At 36.8% G+C, this 18,721-nt stretch overlaps 1 protein-coding gene across 2 annotated transcripts; it reads left to right on the top strand.

Moving 5' to 3' along the window:
* Window positions 1–752: 752 nt before the first annotated feature.
* On the top strand, window positions 753–17,980 carry LOC131440599 (protein lin-52 homolog). 2 transcript variants are annotated; one of them, XM_058612021.1, is made up of 4 exons: window positions 753–894; window positions 950–1,024; window positions 17,653–17,697; window positions 17,752–17,980. In XM_058612021.1, exons 1-4 carry the CDS (start codon window positions 843–845, stop codon window positions 17,895–17,897), a joined length of 318 nt encoding a protein of 105 aa, XP_058468004.1. In that variant the 5' UTR covers window positions 753–842; the 3' UTR covers window positions 17,898–17,980. The 2 variants fall into 2 exon arrangements, with proteins under 2 accessions (XP_058468004.1, XP_058468002.1); XM_058612019.1 differs by having other exon boundaries at window positions 754–894; window positions 17,608–17,697.
* Window positions 17,981–18,721: the final 741 nt, after the last annotated feature.

The raw sequence follows: 18,721 nt of genomic DNA, 5'->3' as shown, positions 1-18,721 counted from the left end.
TTCAACTTCTACTATGATTTTTTAAATGAATTTGCCCGTATTCATAAGAAATCGTTGAAAAGGTGTAGTAATTAGAAATTTTTCCTACCGATTTGACAGATCTTGCTGAAATTATCATCTCTAAACAAGCAGCGCCTCTACATTTCAGTTTTGCGACTATATGCCAATTCACTATAACAACATTAAATTTCAAAAATTAAATGATGTTGAAAGATGCTATTCCAACACATTATGGCTGTAGAATGGTAGATTCAATGAGACCAAGACTTTACTTCTCGTTACTGCAATCAAATACTAATAGATTACTCATACGAAAAAGTTTTTATTTTGCTTCTTGGGATATTCGTATTAAATTTAAGAAATCTGTATCAAATCTGTATTTTGTATTCGTATGTAAAAATCTGTATAATACAGATAAATCTGTATAAATGGCATCTCTGAACATAATTACAAGGAATATGTCACAAAGCTCATTTTGGCGAGTAAAAAAAAGCAATGGTACCTGGCAACGTTGGTAGAGGACTGTGCGACTCTGAGTTGCCAGGTTATTTTTTCAAAAATTTGTCTACTCAAAAATTATTTGGATTTGTCTGTGTCTACCATATACATGGAAATTTTAGCCGGGCTTCATTTTCAGTGAGCAAAAGAAAGGTCTCTCCACCTATCGTATAGAAGCCAAAACCGTAAAGATCTAGAGAGATCTGACATAATCTAGGAAAATCTGGGAAAATTTGAAAAATCTGGCAAAAGATCTGGTTAGTTTGAGTGTCTGACGAAACGAGAAAAATCTGACATTTGCCAGACAAATCTGGCAACCTGACAACGCTGGTCCGACTGTATATATGAACATGGTGGACTCGGAAGCAACGCGATCATCCGTGAAAGTTAAAGAGGGTAAAATCATTAGCGTTAATATTTATAGAGTTTCAATCCATAATTGTTTTTGCAGAGTTAGACGATGAATCCAATCTGATGAGTTTAGAAAAACTGGATCGGGATTCTCCAGAGATTTGGTCAGAAAAAGGTATATTTTTGTGTGAACTGTTTCCCCTAGAAAGTTGAAATTGATACTAACGTGAATCACAGTCATACATTGAATGTTTTACTTTCAATTTGCATGGTAATATAATTCATAGCATTCTTTTTCGATATGTGCTCATGAAATGTTACCAAAATATAGGATTATGCTGGAATAACTAGCAGACTATAAAAGAGATTTTCGGACAATGTTTTTTGTTTCATTTGAGTTCCATATCGTTGTCCAGATTGTTTGAATAGCGACCCTTACACGAGTCATTAAAAATGTCATTACTGAATTATTAATGAACGTGTAATGGTGCAGTAATGACGAGATTTCTAACAAATTTGAAATACATCATTAGCGACCCTTACACGAGTCATTAAAAATGTCATTACTGAATTATTAATGAACGTGTAATGGTGCAGTAATGACGAGATTTCTAACAAATTTGAAATACATCATTACTTAGTTACATTAAAAATGACATTTTTAATGCTCGTGTAAGGGCCGCTAATAAATCTGCCATTCAATTTCCCGCTGACAAAAACAAATTGATTTGTATGGAAGTCATTGAAAAATTGTCTGAAAGTTATACATTGGTTAATTAAAAGAAAGCAAGATGTAGACGGTTCTCGTTTCGGATGTTCAAATCATAGCAGCAATATCCACAGACTAACAGACATGACACTATGAGTAAATTATTTTAAAAATAAATTTTCGTGGCGCACTAGTTTCACCTGCGCGAACTATTTACTATCGGCACACGCATTGCGTTATGTAAAGCGACCCATATACTTTCAAATCAAAAACTGAACGATTAACTGAACTGAGCGTGTGTGGTGACTATTCAGTTTTGCGTTTTGTCTTCATGTCAGTTTCATTAGTCTTTTTCATGAAGGCACATTATTCTGATCAAAAGAAAACTGACGGACTGAACGATTAACTGAAAAACTGATCAGTAAATGGAATAAAACCAGCTCGGTGGCAAGGAAAAGGCGCTCAAGCAAGTGCTATTGTAGCCAACATCTGGGGCATTTGATGGTCATTCAGAGTATGGTAAACAAACATTCAAGCATCGGTGTTGTTTTCAAGGCTAACTGAATCACTAACAGTCTTCTTAAAGACTAAAAATTAGCCTTTCTCAAGGCTATACAAAGAGTGATATTCTAATATAATCAATTTTTTTAAGACTAAGAAATTAATCAGCCTTTCTTAAGGCTAGCTATTCAAAGAACTAATCAGTCTTTATTAAGACTACCACAAAATCAGTCTTTATCAAGACTTTTCAAACTAGGAGTCTAATCGAATACTAATTTAGCCTAGTTATTTCAATTTCAAAAATGCCTGCGTTTAAACGGAAAGGCAGCAAGCCAAAGGCTAAAAATAATTGAATACGGAATAAATCAATCCGTTATTCAACATTTTTCTAATAACATTCACGATCTTATAGAAACTGAATGTAAAAATAAAAGGCAACGGACTGAATTCCCTTCCGTTGATCCTATGCAGTCTAACAATATTTACGATATTCTTCCTGAATCCGATTGTAGCGACATAGAAAAAAAAGTTCAAAAATTCCCAAAATGGACGCTTGTCGTTCTGGGAAGAAACAACAATCTATGCCAACAGTGACGGTGATGATTTCTGACTTCAAAGCATTCCGTACTGAGCTTTCTACTTTTCTCCCGGAAGTAAAAGCCTCATTTCAAATCGGACGAAGAGGAGAATGTCGAAAGATGGAAGATTACGAACGTCTTATCCGATATTTGTCCGAGAAACTTCATAAATTTTATTCATATGATATAAAATCAGACAGACCCTTCAAGGCTGTCTTGAAAGGCTTATCAAATGATCAAAGTACTGATGAAATTAAAAATGAACTAAAAGAATTGCTTGGTTTTGCCCCTTCCCAAGTAATAGTCATTAAAAAAGAGCGAATAGTACTTCTAAACCACGCTCTGGAATTTCCCATGAACTGTACCTAATACACTTCAATCGAAGTGACGTAAACAATTTGAAAACTTTAGAAAAAGTACGTTTCATTTCCCACATTAAAATTTATTGGGAACATTATTTACGGCATAATGGTATTGCAAACTTAACGCAATGTCGTCATTGCCCAGGCTTCGGCTATGGAACCAAAAATTGTCATATGGATATACGGTGTTTGAATTGTGGTAAATCGCATTCGAAAGACGTTTGTCCAATGAACGAAACCACTGACAAATTTTCATGTTCAAATTGCGATAGAAATCATAAATCCAATTATTTGAAATGTCCTGTCAGGGAATAAATTGTGAACGCTCGTTCGCTTAGACAACAAGTCAAATCAACGACCTCAAATTTAGAGAACATACCTGAAAATCAAAAAACCGTTACAACTGCCACGCCTAATCATTCTAAGGAATTTATTTCTTCGAATTTAAAACAAAAAACATACGCCTTCCAATTCGTCTTCTAACGAAAACAATTTATTGACAGGAAAATAGACATCGTCATCAACTTTTTCTAATGACAGTTACGCTTTGGTACCAGGTAGAAAACTACCCCTTAGCTCTTTTAATGTAAATCATCAAAGCACAGGTACCCTTCCAGTTCATCTTCTAACGAAAACAATTTATTAATAGGTAAATCGGTCAAATCATCTTCTAATGGCAGTTACACTAGTGTAACAGGTAGATTCCTTCAATGCCATTCGCTTCTTTAAACGATGTCGATTTAGGCGATATAACGGAAAATAAAATGATCTACCTACAAGATCAACTTTTTCATATGATCATCCGAATGAATTCGACTTCATCACTTTTTGAAGCATTTCAAATCGGATGGCAATTTGCAAATAATATTATAATGAATTTAAAATTCAACAGTAATGTTAAATAATTATTTGAATATTTTAAATTGGAATGCTCGATCGAGTGAAGATGAATTTTATAATTTTCTCAAAGTTCACAAAATTCATATTGTCATTGTGACAGAAATTTTTCTTAAACCAAATGTCAAATTGAAAAGTAATCCACATTATGTGGTTCATCGATTTGACCGGTTTACTGGAATGGGTGGTGGAGTTGCCATTTTTGTCCAACGGCAAATTAAACATCGAATTTTACCTTCTTTCAATACTAAAGTTATTGAAAGCTTGGGAATCGAAGTTGAAACCATTCATGAAATTTATTTCATCGCTGGAGCATATTTGCCATTCCAATGCACCGGCGAACAATTAAATTTCTTTAAAGGCGTTTTGCAAAAACTCACAAGAAATCAACCGAAATTTATCATAATAGGGGACTTAAATGCTAAGCATGTACAGTGGAATTGTAGGCAAAATAACAGTAATGGTAAAATACTTCATAATCAACTCTCAGCAGGTTACTTCACAGTTCTTCATCCCAGTAATCCGACTTGTTTCTCTTTCGTGAAAAATCATTCTACAATTGATCTGGTTCCAACAGATCAAAGTCACATTTGAAGTGAGTCGATTACACATGCTGACTTTGACTAAGATCATCTTCCTGTAACATTCAGACTTTCCAACGAAGCTATAATTAATCCAATTAGTTCTATACACCCAAACCTCCATTTACGAACCTTATATATGTATGTATGTATGCTTACACACTCACTGGTTTGTGTATTTGTGTATATATTTATACATATATATGATCGCTATTACTTCACAAATATTTATATATATTAAGAAATACAAATATTTGCACCCATGCGTACGTATATTAATACATATATACATATATAAGTTACGTAAATGGAGGTTTGGGTGTATTCAACTATCATAGAGCTAATTGGTTGGATTACAGATCTCACATTGAAAATCATGTGGATCATGAAACTATTTTAGAAAATTCTGCGGACATCGACACAGCAATTGATAATTTGAATCACTACAAGCTAGACATCTTTCAGTTCCCAAAGCTCGAACTAAATTAAATTTTCCTATCATCGATGACAATCTTCAACTACTCATTCGGTTGAAGAATGTTCGTCGACGACAATATCAACGTTCTCGTGATCCTGCTATGAAAAACATAGTTAAGGATTTACAAAAAGAAATTAAACATAGATTTACTCTTTTGCGAAATGAAAATTTCGCTAAAGGAGTTGAACAAATTAAACTTATTCTAACCCTTTCTGGAAACTTTCGAAGGTTCTTAAGAAACCTCAGAAACCAATTCCTGCTCTCAAGGAAGAAAATCAATCTTACAAATGGTGAAAAAGCTCAAAAACTTACTCAGCGGTTCGAGAGTGTCCACAATTTTAATTTGAACGTTTTGAGTCCTATTGAAAATAAAGTCTCACTAAAATATGATCATATTTCAACTCAAGTGTTAAGTCAATCATTAGGAAACTTAAAAACATAAAGGCTCCTGGTAATTATGGAATTTTTAATATTCTTATTAATAATCTTCTCGATGTTGCTTTGAGACTCTTGGTTAAAATTTTCAACAAGTGTTTTACTTTAGCTTACCTCCCAAAAAGATGGAAAAACGCTAAAGTAATTCCTATCCTCAAACCAGATAAAAACCCAGCAGAAACATCAAGTTTTTATTATTTTTACGTTTCGTCTTTGACTCATCAGTGCAGAGCAGTTCAAATTGAACTGCTTAGTGCTAAACTCGGCAGTTCAATTTGAACCGCTAAGCTAATTTGGCTAACCCCTAAATGATCATAACTGCATCGGCCAGAAATAGTCGAAAACACGTTTTCGTTGCAAAACAAAAAGTGTTCTGTAAGTAGTAGAAACTTTACGTCTGCTTAGCGGTTCAAATTGAACTGCCGAGTTTAGCACTAAGCAGTTCAATTTGAACTGCTCTGCACTGATGAGTCAAAGACGAAACGTAAAAATAATAAAAACGGTTATGTGCCCTAGTACAAAATTTGGCTAACCCCTAAATGAACATCAAGTTATCGACCAATTAGCTTACTTTCTTCTATCAGTAAACTTTTTGAAAAAATATCTTGTTGATAATGATGTCTCATATAAATGAGAATTCAATTTTTTTACCAGAGCAGTTTGGATTTCGTCATGAACATTCAACTACTCATCAACTTGTCAGAGTAACGAACATGATAAAAGCAAATAAATCTTCTGGGTTATCCACTGGAGTTGCTCTTCAGTATTTGGCGCAAAGGTTTAATATCAAAAATGTCTGATTTCCAGTTTCCTATTTATTTGATCGAAATGATTCAAAATTATTTAACTGATCGTACTCCTCAGGTTAGCTATCAGAATTGTAAATCTGAATTGCTACCCGTACGAGCCGGTGTTCCGCAGGTTTCGAGCGTAGCTCCAATCTTATATAATATTTTCACTTCTGATCTTCCAAATCTACCCGTTGGTTGTTAGAAACCGCTATTCTGTGACGACACAAGTCTGTTAGCCACAGGTAGAAATCTAAGAGTGATCTGCAGTCGCCTAAAAAGAAGCTTAAATATTTTCAGTGATTATCTGTCAAAATGGAAAATTAATCCAAATGCTGCAAAAACGCAGTTAATTATCTTTCCTCATAAGCCAAGAGCTTCTTTTCCTAAACCAAGAAATAATCACATTCTCAAATTGAATGGCTTGGAATTGACATGATATGATCAAGCAAAATACTTAGGTTTAACGTATGACAAAAACTCACTTTCAAGGATCACATAGAAAGAATCCGAGTAAAGTGTAATAAATATATTAAATGTTTATATCCACTTATAAACAGAAATTCTAAGCTCTGTCTAAAAAACAAATTATTAATTTATAAGCAAATTTTCAGACTAGCCATGCTTTATGCAGTACCTATTTGGTCAAGTTGTTGTTCTACCAGGGAGACAACGCTTCAAAGGATTTAGAATAAAATTCTGAAAATCATCTTGAAGCGAATGAGTTACACAGCCTCACAAATATAGAACCATTAGATGTAATGTCGCATAATATAAGCAAATTACGACAAAAATCGATGCAATCTTCAATTGGATCGATTCGCTTTCTGTATTAGTTAGTAAGTTAGTATATAAGTTCCTTTTCCCCATTACCCAATACAAGTAGGTTTAGAATTTTCCCTACACAAAAATCACAGAATTGCGGAAGCAAATGATGTCTTCATGGTAATAACCAAATCATGTATATAATAGGGCTGAAAAATCACCACTTGTGGCTGAACACCCAATTTAAATCTTAACAATTTTATTTTTACTCATATTCCAATAAATAGTTATTTTTTTTTTATTTAAAAGACATTTTTATTCAGGCCTATTTGCGTACAAGCTTTACGTGGCCGATTGAGCCGATTTTTTGAATAAATTTTTTTTTGTATTCGATCTCGTTGTCACCCTTTTTCTAGGAGGAGAGGAGCTTCCGTTTCCCTCCTGCGAGAATTGAGGGGCACTTTGTTCGTCCCGGGTTGGCGGTTCAATTCATAGGGCGCTGGTCTTACAAACCCGTTGTCGTATGTTCGAGCCCCGACCTGGAAGGATTCGTAGTGTTAGTAGAACCGAAGCACTAGCCATGCAATGGTTCTGTACACTCTGAATCGGCTGCGAAGTCTGTTGAAACAGAATGTCAAATTCCACTACAGGAATGTAATAACAAGGCTTTGTTCGTGGCTCGTCTCGTCATCCATTGACGCATCGGTGGTATTGTTGATTTCCGTCTTCTTTTCGTTTTCCTTGTTATTCGCCGTCTTGATCTCGTTGCCAGTTACTGTAGAAGCGCCTTGTTGTACATTGGTTGCAGTTGCTTGTTGGTTAGATGGTAAAGGTGTTTTTGAAACAGAAGCACTGCATTCACTAGTTTCCGTTGTTGAGCGGTGGTTCTTGTTTTTGTTTTCGCAGTTTCAGTGCAAGGTTTGCCGTAGTGTGCAGGTTGTTCACAAAACTGACATGTAACCAGTTGATTTTCATACGTAATCAGCGTTTTACACGGATGTATCCCGCCTTGATCACAAGTGATGTAAGATGGAATTGCTTTACTTAGTTGCATACGTACCATTCGTACGCCATTCCGGATACCCGGGAAAAAAATCCGCCATACTTCCCTTTCGATGAAAAGAGCTTCACCGTACTGCGACATGATCTTCCGAACGGACTGATCGGTGGCCTGCGGGGGAAGGTCATGCTCGCGTACTTGTATGGCATTGTCCACCATGTACACAGGGATTTTATATTTAACATTGTCATGATTAATACTGTGCACCCCGTTATTAATCGAAGCAAATGCAATTGCATCTCTTTCACGTTTGAACATAATGTACACACAGTTAGACGCCTTGTTGAATTGAATCTCACTTACATCATTAACGTTTAGATGCATTGTCCCTTAAGCAAGATTTCAATTTCGGTTGCTGCTGGTTTTACTTTGCAGCGCTTGAAATCAATACAAACTGAATTTGGCCTTGTAGGCCAAGTTTCTGGTTTTGTTATATCGTATTTGCCCATTTCGTGCACTCTATTGTTCACTACACTGTATTGTCTTTGTTTCTGTTGTCTCGACCGTAAACGATTTGCGACTGTGTCGGATGAGATGCGAGCACGAACAGGATAACTAGTTATTAAAAAAACATTCGAGCATGTCAAATCGAGTAAAATCTTAATTTCCTTATCGTAGTGATGATATTCTGATCGATAATTTGTGGGGAAGTGCGGTAAAGGGTACTGAATAAACAAGTAGTTTGTAATATCCAATTTTTTTTGTTAGCCATTCTTCTTCATTGTTTTGGTTTTTGCAGAATGATGCTGGCCACAGTTACATGACGTCATAGCAGGGGACTGGATAAAACAGCTCGAGAACTTCAGTCAAACGTTCGGCCGGATAACCTCTTCAGTCACTTCAGTTATTCACGAGAAACTGGCGTTAAAAGCGCTTAAAAGTTTTTTTTACTAGTTGGCTTTTTCCAGTTTGTCAACACAGATTTGAACATTAATCGTCGCAATAAATTATGGGATTACGTTGATAATATATTTAACTTTTTCAGCGACGTTCGAAGGCAACAATTGATTTTTCTCTATGTTGTTCAAAAAAATGACCGAAAAACTGATTTTTAGGTTGTATTATATTTGGGAGCGGGTCGTTTCGCCGAATGCCATTTCGCCGAATAGGTCATTTCGCCGAAAGGGTGATTTTGCCGAAAAGGTAATTTCGCCGTAAGGGTCATATCTCCTGCATGTTATGTCTCCAGTATAACTGATGTGGCGCAGCCACATAACCGAAGCCAAGATGACTCCAAGATGACACCAGCTGAGTCGGCCGCCGACCCGCCGTCGGAAGCGGCGGCCTCTTGCATACAAACCTGTAACCGCCTCGTTTGCCCGGTCTACTCGAAGCTAGGTTTCTTTGCTTTAGTTAGGTCCGAACGAGCGGTAGCGAGGTTGGACAGCACATGAACCAAAACGATGTGGCGTAGCCGCATTAGATATTTTTTCATTTTCACTTAACAAACGGAAAATACCACCTACATTTGCCTGGTAGATACACCTATGCAATTGCTTTGATGCTTAGTAGCTAATAGTCAACAAGTTTTCTTGGGAACTACAATTACGCTATTATCTTTTGTTTGTCTTTAATTTAAATCAATTCTAATTACGATTTTAAGACGTTTTCAGGATTCGGCGAAATGACCCTTTCGGCGAAATGGCTTTCGGCAAAATGGCATTCGGCGAAATGGCATTCGGCGAAGTGACCCATTTGGCGAAATAACCCTTTCGGCGAAGTGGCTTTCGGCGAAACAGCTTTCGGCGAAATGACACTGATCCGTTATATTTATTCTTTTTAGTTAGTTTTTCGCACAGATTGTAAAAAAATCCATTACAGGGCCCGATGTAAAATGAACTTGTAGGCCAGAAGCAAGTAAATATCGTAACAAAACATGGGATCAATTTTGTATAGAGTTGGAGGATGAGAAGTATGCACAATTCTGTATTAAATTTTGGAAAAATGAATTGAATCTGTATCCTGCATGAAATCCGCATGGACGTATACAAATCAGGCCATTACAGATAATTATGCATGTGTGGCAATTCTGTTGGTAAATGAAAAAATACAGCCCCTGCTATGACGCCATGTGACTGTGACCAGCATCATTCTGCAATAACCAAAACAATGAAGAAGAATTGCTAAAAAAAATTGGATATTAAAAACTACTTGATTATTCAATACCCGTTACCGCACTTCCCCACAAATTATCGATTATAATATCATAGCCCTATTTCGCAATATCATAAAAAATTGTTTTTAAACACAATTTCAAACAGTCCTTCCAACTCCAATACTTAAATTCTAGATTTAGCTTTAGGGTTAATTAAGTACCCAATCCACAAGTTTAGTTTAGTGCTCCCTTAGTAAGTCTGCTTCCATTCTCCATCGACTCTTCTATGAAGAATAATATTCACCATTAGGTACGTTTCTAACATCCGCTCGACACTCTAAATCCCCCACCATCTTTTTCGATACTAACTAGGTTTTTATGTTGTTACTAATTATTTTTTTGCTTCACCTCTTCTCCATTTTTCACCATCTACCATCAAATCAAACTAGGCACTCTTGACCCCTGCCGGGAGGCATAATTTTACTTAGTGTTAAGCAATATTTCTGTTGGATTTTTCGTAATCTGTTGATATGAAAAGATGAGGAGGTTTTATGCCAACTGGAAAGAGAGATTGTAAATTTCAGCTTCAGAAGGCTTTTCCATGCTCCCAAATAAATAAATAAATAAATCATTACGATAAGGAAATTGATATTTTACTCGATTTGAAATGCTCGAAAGTTTGTTTATCATAATCTGAGCGCTCTGATTACCCACCAAATGCTCCAGATGTTGGCTACGATACGCACTTGCTTGAGCGCCTTATCCTTGCCACCTGTACTGTATAAGTGATTATCAAATGAAATACTCCGTAGTTCTATGACCAAATAGAAGTACACTCAATCAAAGACAGGCGACTCTATTCTCTTTCATTCTTCTATTCCCTATAGAAGAGAAAAAAAAATGAAAGTACTAACATAAACTTATACTTATACTGTCCGATTATTATTTAGTCACATTGTAATCAAGCAGTGAAAGGAGAAATCCAGAGAAATTTAGAAATCGGCAAAGGACCGATGCCGATCTGATCGATTTGTTCTTGCGTGAAGCAATTATCAGTGTGGTTTTATCCAACGAAAAACAGATTTGAAAAATCAAAATGATAGAAATTTCGAAAACTGTAATCGAACCAACCAACTATTTCCACCCATAAAATTGTTGATTTTAATCACTCTTCAAGGAAACACATTTGCTTTCTTATCCTTCATCCAGTGAAGCCGTTTGAGATGTATTGTATATCTTTATCTCTTGAATATCTTGAATAACTAAGACTTTATGACAACGGTACTGGAAAAAATATCAGATTTTGGTCTACGTGGTTTATGAACGGTCCCAAATAGAAATCGCTAATTCACTTGCCACCCTGTTATTTCCATTTTGATAAACCTGATACTTTTGGTGCGAAAAAGATAATTCAATTACTTTTTTATGGTGATCTGTAGCACTGAAAAGTGCTTTGAAATGTAAGTACCAACAGGATCTGCATTTAGATCCGAGATAGTTCTTTTTCTATTTCTGATATTTCATTTATCAATATTTTTCCAATCTTTCCATTGGGTACTGGTAGTAGTTATAATTGTTGCTTTCACGAAAGGACTCACACATATTGCCACATATTGAAAGAGGAATACAGTGCAAAAGTGAGCAAATGCAAAAAGCTAACTTTGATATAGTATGAAAATATAGTGCCAAAATATTGTTCAGATCAGTTATTAGTACTTCGTATGTGGTATTGTTTTTGTCGTGAATACTACTTACTTTACTATGGGGCGCCTTTTCAAAATTAGCCATATGAAAGAATGGCCAGAAATTAATCGTGAATATCTCGACTTGTATTAATGGCAGCAACATGATTCTTTCACTATTTCATCAATAATATGATCAGGAATTTAGGATAATATTTTGAACAGTGTGAGAAACCACAAACAACTCGAATTAAATTTTCTCAAAATTTGAAAACAACGCGGAAAACTCTTTACTTTCGCTTGGGTTTTTCGCGCAAGGACGACAATTTTGAGGTAGTCAGGCACAAATCTTCAACTGAACGTTTTAAAAGGGGAAGCAGATGTCGGGGCGAGAAGACGCATTCAAACAGCGGCATTGGAGAGGGCACCTTCTGCGTGGTTAAAAATATCAAACGCACAGGTCGTTGTTCTCATTTGCCTTCCGGTCGTCAAGGCGAGAAGACGCATGAAACCAGTTTCGCATCATTTGGCACTGCGAGCGGATGAGTCGGTTTGTTCGCGAAGCTAGTTTCAATTCAAGTAAGAACGATTGCATCAGACAACAGAGCTGCTGGTCGTTTGCATTGAAGAGAAAGAAAACGAAAAGTGGACAACATTATACAACATCAGCCGTTCTAATGGCTCTAAATGTTATCTGAAGAACTATTAAGATTACTTCTTTGCAAATCGATGGTAAAAATCATCAGTTTAGTGAAAATCCAAAACACAGGGTGGCAAGTGACCGGGAAAACCGGGAAAAAGTCGGGAATTTGGTTTTATCGGGAAAAATCGGGAATTTTAGTGCAAATCCGGGAAAAAATTTACTAGTCTTAATTTAGTAACGATTTTCAGCATCATGATTTTCTTGATACAACAAATGAAAAGATGAAGACCATTTTGTGTTTAAACTAGGAGTTCAGAACAAGTTTTGAAACTTCTTATTGTCCCTCACAGGTTCAATGGTGCACAATCCATTGAAAATGGAGCCAACACCTCAGCAATTTTAAATCAATAAGAGCTTTCTTAGTTGCCATCAATAACAGCACAATGAATGCTCATAATGAAAAATAAGGATAATTTGGATGCTTCTGCTGGATTTCTATTAAATCTCGACAAATTTTAGAAAAGATCCCAAGTGAAAATGACAGTTTCTCTTTGTTTATTACGGCATATTTTCCAACATTTTTTTAAAAAGCAAATCGAATGTTGATAGTTTTAGTCGTTGTTCTATGCAAAGTTCAAGATAGAAGGATTCCCTATAAGACCGTAATTATCGAAAGAAAGAGTAAAGAAAGAGGAACTGTCATTTGTGCTTAGGATCTTTTCTAGTGTTTGTCTTCAAATTACAGAATAAGTATGCATAATGGTAATGGTTTTTTAAAGAATTCTTAGGAGCCGTGTTTTTAGTTGCCAGCTAGTGATTCCACTAATTTCACCAAAATTTGTCTCAGTAATGTGAAATTGTGACAATACTTGTTGTTCAATAGGTTTGCAAGGAGTATTTGATTTCCTTCTTTGACTGCCGAAACTGGTTTTTCAGAGTTCGGAAGAGCCTGTTCAGTGTCGATGATAAGAGAATCAAATTTAGATAATCTCAGTCATTAGAGGAATAGGTTATAGTTGTTTTTCCAAAGTGACAAGCGTACATTCTAAGAATTCTAGAAGGATTTTGTTCTCTCGCCAATACCCAACTCTGAAGGGATATCGGTATATGTTGTTAGCAATGGTCCTCATGTGCACCTCGTGCACTGCACAACTGGTCAAAGTGTCAACTCTGTGAGAACTTATATGCATACCATTCAGGAGAGGCTTCAGTGGCTTATGCTTATGGCAGTTGAAAACAAATTGTTGGCTCTGTTGCAACGTCGAAACGGTTTTGATATCATACGGCTGAAAAGTTCGTATCGTTTAATAGAAACACACATTTTTTTTGCCAAAATTCGTTTTTATTATTCAACATAATTGCCATCAGAGGCGATACAGCGATTATAGCGATCTTCCAACTTTTCGATACCATTTTTGTAGTACGTGTTATAAAAACATTTGTCAGTTTGGAGAAGGACATTCGTCTCTCAGCCCAAAGCCATAATAACCCACCAATCAACAATAATGACGGTTCATTTAAAAGAGAGGTAATAACAAAGAAAAAGCAGTGCACTCACCATTTGGATTGTCGTCACGTTGCCAAAAATCACGTCTTTCTCGGCGGTCTCGCCGTCCGTTCTGTTTCCCATGAAGTTCAGATTTGCCGCAGCAGCGAAATTCCTCAGGCAGCTTTCCCGGGTGATCCTCGTGCGAAGTGGGTGTCGTTTCCGTCCTGTTTCTTCTTCTGGTTCTGCCTGTCGACTCCAGCGCCAAACCTCGGAATCGGCTCTCCGGATACCCTCGTGCTATCCACGATAATGCGACTATTGCACTTCCAGGGGAAACGCTGACCCCTCACTGATTCTTCACCACTTCGGTTTTTACCGCGTCCGCACAGGAATCCGATTCACAACGGCCCTGCGAAAACTGCTTGCTACACCGCTGCAGTGCGATCACACAGCGACGCCGGAACCACTCGGGGAACGCTTGACACGGGAACTCTGGATGTTGGCGTGGTGATTACTCCCAATTTTTGCTGTGAACGGGTCAACAAGTCCGTTGATTTTTATCGAAACCACCGATAAGGATCGCTGACCAGGACGTCATTCACTCGGGACTCCCGGGACACGCGGTCACGGTTTTTTCAGTCGCTTGCTTCACACTTTCCCGGCCTTCTTTTTTTCACGTCCTCTCGCTCGCGTGTTCACCTAAAAACTGATTTGTCATTTTTTCCCTCCGTCCGGCCGGCGTACTCAAACCAATAATCAGTACCGTTTCGCTTTTCAAGCGAGTTTTTCACTGATGTACCTGTTTTAATGCAGAGTGTTTCGTGCACACTTAACACAAACCCCTCATGAACCTTAAGTTACTAACTTAACTGTAACATACGATTTGTCCTTTGCCTCAAAATAGGCCTCAGTTTCAACGATTACCTCTTCATTGCTTCTAAATTTTTTACCAGCGAGCATTCTGAGAACAGGAAAAAGTCACTGGGGGCCAAATCTGGAGAATACGATGTATGAGGGAGCAATTCGAAGCCCAATTCGTTCAATTTCAGCATGGTTTTCATCGACTTGTGACACGGTGCATTGTCTTGATGAAACAAAACTTTTTTCTTCTTCAAATAAGGCCGTTTTTTTTTAAATTTCGTCCTTCAAACGCTCTAATAACGCTATATAATAGTCACTGTTGATGGTTTTTCCCTTTTCAAGGTAGTCGATGAAAATTATACCATGCGTATCCCAAAATACAGACGCCATAACCTTACCGGCCGATTGTTGAGTCTTTCCACGCTTTGGGTTCGGTTCATCGCGTGCAGTCCACTCAGCTGATTGTCGATTGGACTCCGGAGTGAAGTGATGGAGCCATGTTTCGTCCATTGTGTCCACTGCGTTCATCGTCTTCGGTGCTCATATGACCAGTACGAAATTTTGCAAACCACTTACGAATTGTTGCTTCGCCCGGTGCAGAGTCTGGATAACACTCATCAAGCCATTTTTTGGTATCGGCGGCACTTTTTTTCATCAAAAAGTAGTGTTTCATCAACACACGAAATTCCTTTTTTTTCAATTTTTTTCACAATAACAAAAGTAGCTTCACTCAAAATGCAATATCTCACAAACTAATAATTAGACAGCTGTCAAATTTATACACGTATCTTTTGAAGGTTGGTACTAACTGAAAATGGTATGGATTTAATTCTAGTGGCGCCCTCTCATAGAAACGATACGAACTTTTCAGCCGATCTGTTATAAGCAGTGCACAACCCGTAAATCTAGTCACGAGACGTCACTGGTTGTTAGAAGGAATTGGGTTTGCGGGAGGAGTGTTGTGCTTTAGTTCATTCCTTTTTAATTTTTAAGCTTATACTATATCAGGCTAAAAAAGTATTGGAATACACTAGTCCGCGACCGGTCTAAAAGAACTAGTTCTCGAAGATTGAGTGAACTGGAGTTCTTCATTGAAGAATGGTAGCTCTTTTTTCTTCTCAATAGAATAGTCTTTCGAAACGTTTGCTGGTTTGAGGAATCTGGTAGAAGTTCGCGTACTTTGAAAATGTATTTAAAGAGAATGATTATTGGTAGAACACATGCTAAAAGACTTCACTATTATTGAATCTGTTTACTACAAAATATAATTTATAGCTCTCATATTATTTTCGAAGAAACATACAAAGTTTCAGAAAAACGAAATAACGGTTCGATAGAACTAATTCTTTCGGTACAACTATCAAGTTTTCAACAGTTCTTTGAAATTAACGGTTTTGCCGATTTCTAGAACACACTCCAAACTTGCATAAGTTTTAAGAAGGACTGATTTTCCAGATAGCCTTTAAAAGACCGATTCAGTGGTAGTCTTGAAAAAGATTGAATAGTTCGAAAAATAATTATTTTAATTTCAATTGTAAGACTTTAAATTGAATTTTTCATCATTAGGCTTTCAAATAACTGATGATATTTCTGGAAAACTACAAAACACCACCAATAATCGTCTAATATGATGTGAAAGCTGCGCTTAAGAGCATTCTTGGAAAAAGCAAGAAGTTTAAATACATTGTGTTGATTTTTCAAGAAAATTGCAAGAATTTTGATGCTTCATTCCTTCAAGACTGATCACTTTCATCACCGTAGGAGAGATATGTTTCTTGTTTTAATCATATTGTTACATCGAAGTTACTGGCGAAGTAAAAGGCAAAATAAAGATGGAATACATTGGACTGGATGGTACCAGACCCTGTCAGCTTGGAGCGAAATCAATCTTCAGTTCACCAACGCCATCGCACGGCATCACATTCAATATATTATGTCAATTGTATGGGTGCGCAGTGCTGCTATTTTGGCGCGCACGAATTTGACATTTCTTTCCCCTACTTCTATGTACTAGATTCGATGCGATCTTGTCTGAGGGCGCCATGCTAGCAAAAAAGGATGTTGCCAACGATTTGTTCGGGAAATGTGAGAGCTGGCTATCTTGTTGATATGGTGTCTTTGATGGTACTGTTAGTTCAGCAGATGAACGTTTGGACAAACTGTGGATGAGAGTTTTAATCGTAGTTCCAAGGAGATACCCGAAAATTAGTTGTTTCTCAACTCTCGATGTTTTTTGGACATGTTAAAAAACCGGGAATTTTTAGTCTCGCGCACCGGGAAAAACGGGAAAAAACCGGAAATTGAAATCGCTAATTCTGGCAAGTGAAAACAATTTGATTTGCTTCGTGCACTTTTTGCTGTGCAAAAATCGTTCGAGAAAAATGTTCCGAACTGTGCTAAATATCGTAGAGAACTCCACAATTTGACCCTTCTAAAAGGCAGAAATGAATCCTGTACAGCATCTTGATAGTTTCTTTCAATGAAATATGCAAATCTGGAATGAGATAATCGACGTCAAAAATCGTTTAAAATTCTAGAAATCGTGTCAGTTTTATTCGTATTCACGACAACCAGTTATGTCTCTGACATTACACACCCGTACTTTTTTTGAGTTGAATATGATAGAGAGCTGAATAAAATCTGAAAACCCTCTTCTACCAGACAACCTGTTTTTACGAAAACTAAAACATTGAATATGATAGAGAGCTGAATAAAATCTGAAAACCCTCTTCTACCAGACAACCTGTTTTTACGAAAACTAAAACACTTTTCATAGTTTCAGCAAATGTAAATTTTGAGTTCTAACCGATGATTGTGCATAATTTTTTTTTCAGAAATCCATGAAATAAATACACCAAATCTCAATTTCTCTCCACCAGCATGGACTAAAGGTCTGACGCAGGATGATATCAATTCAATGTATCGTGAGTATATTTATGGAAATGATTAGATTCTTTGTAATATTAAATGATTTGTAGAATTGGGTGCTTTATCGACAAATGGCATTATAGCAGAGGTTAGGAAACTTTACGATCAAGCATATCAGCTTGGAGTTCAAGAGGCCAAAGAAATGTCGCGCGGTAAATGTTTAAACATCTTCACAAGTAACCGTAAAAAAACATGAATAATACTATAAGTACTTAAGTTTATTTTAGGTGTTATTGGTTTAGTGGAGGAATTCGAATACATTTTAAAGCAACTAAACAAGACTTTTGTTTCGAAAGAAATGTTTAATCCCCGTTTGGCATATGAGGGTGGGAGTCAATTCAAGTTTCTTACAATGTGGGTAAGTTGAATCCAGTCTGACCTTACTGAGATCAATTGTTTGTAATTCTTGGTAGTTTTTAATGGAACTTAGACTAGGATGTTGCAAACGACCAGAAACCAATAACATTTGATTCAGTGTACAATCGGAAATCGACATGCATTCTGGTTGTGGATTGGATCTGGTTATTCATTCAAACTAACTTGCTACGATAAATGAAAAAGGAAGTGAAACTAACGGCTTCGTCCTAAACTGGATAATTTTGTTCAGATTGGAGGCTTATAATTATCAAAAACAAGGGCAAATTATAATCCTAAGAAGCGTAAAAGTCAAACTTATTCGGCCCAGTCCTAAGTCGGTGTAAACGCTGGTATTCTTTCGCACCTTTCTTCGATATGTTCATGGATCTTATGGCATGAAAGAGGCTGGTCTTGTATCTTTTCTACCTCAAAATCTATATTTCCTTTTCATAGGGTGTATTTTTGTGCTGTGTGTAAAGTCTTGTGGCAAATCTTTGCGTAGCTGAAGATACTGTCGAGTTCAAGTTCATACATTCGCCCTCAAAACCGTGTTCGTATTCACGAATAGTGTCAAGCGGGGGATGAGTATAGCGTGATGGGTAAGTCGATGCCTTCCACGCAGCCCACCTGGGTTCGATTCTCAACCCCGCACATGGGGTCAGA

This window comes from Malaya genurostris, chromosome 1 (assembly GCF_030247185.1).
Source record: "Malaya genurostris strain Urasoe2022 chromosome 1, Malgen_1.1, whole genome shotgun sequence".
Classification (NCBI taxonomy): Eukaryota; Metazoa; Arthropoda; class Insecta; order Diptera; family Culicidae; genus Malaya; species Malaya genurostris.
This window is presented reverse-complemented; position numbering and strand designations above follow the sequence as displayed.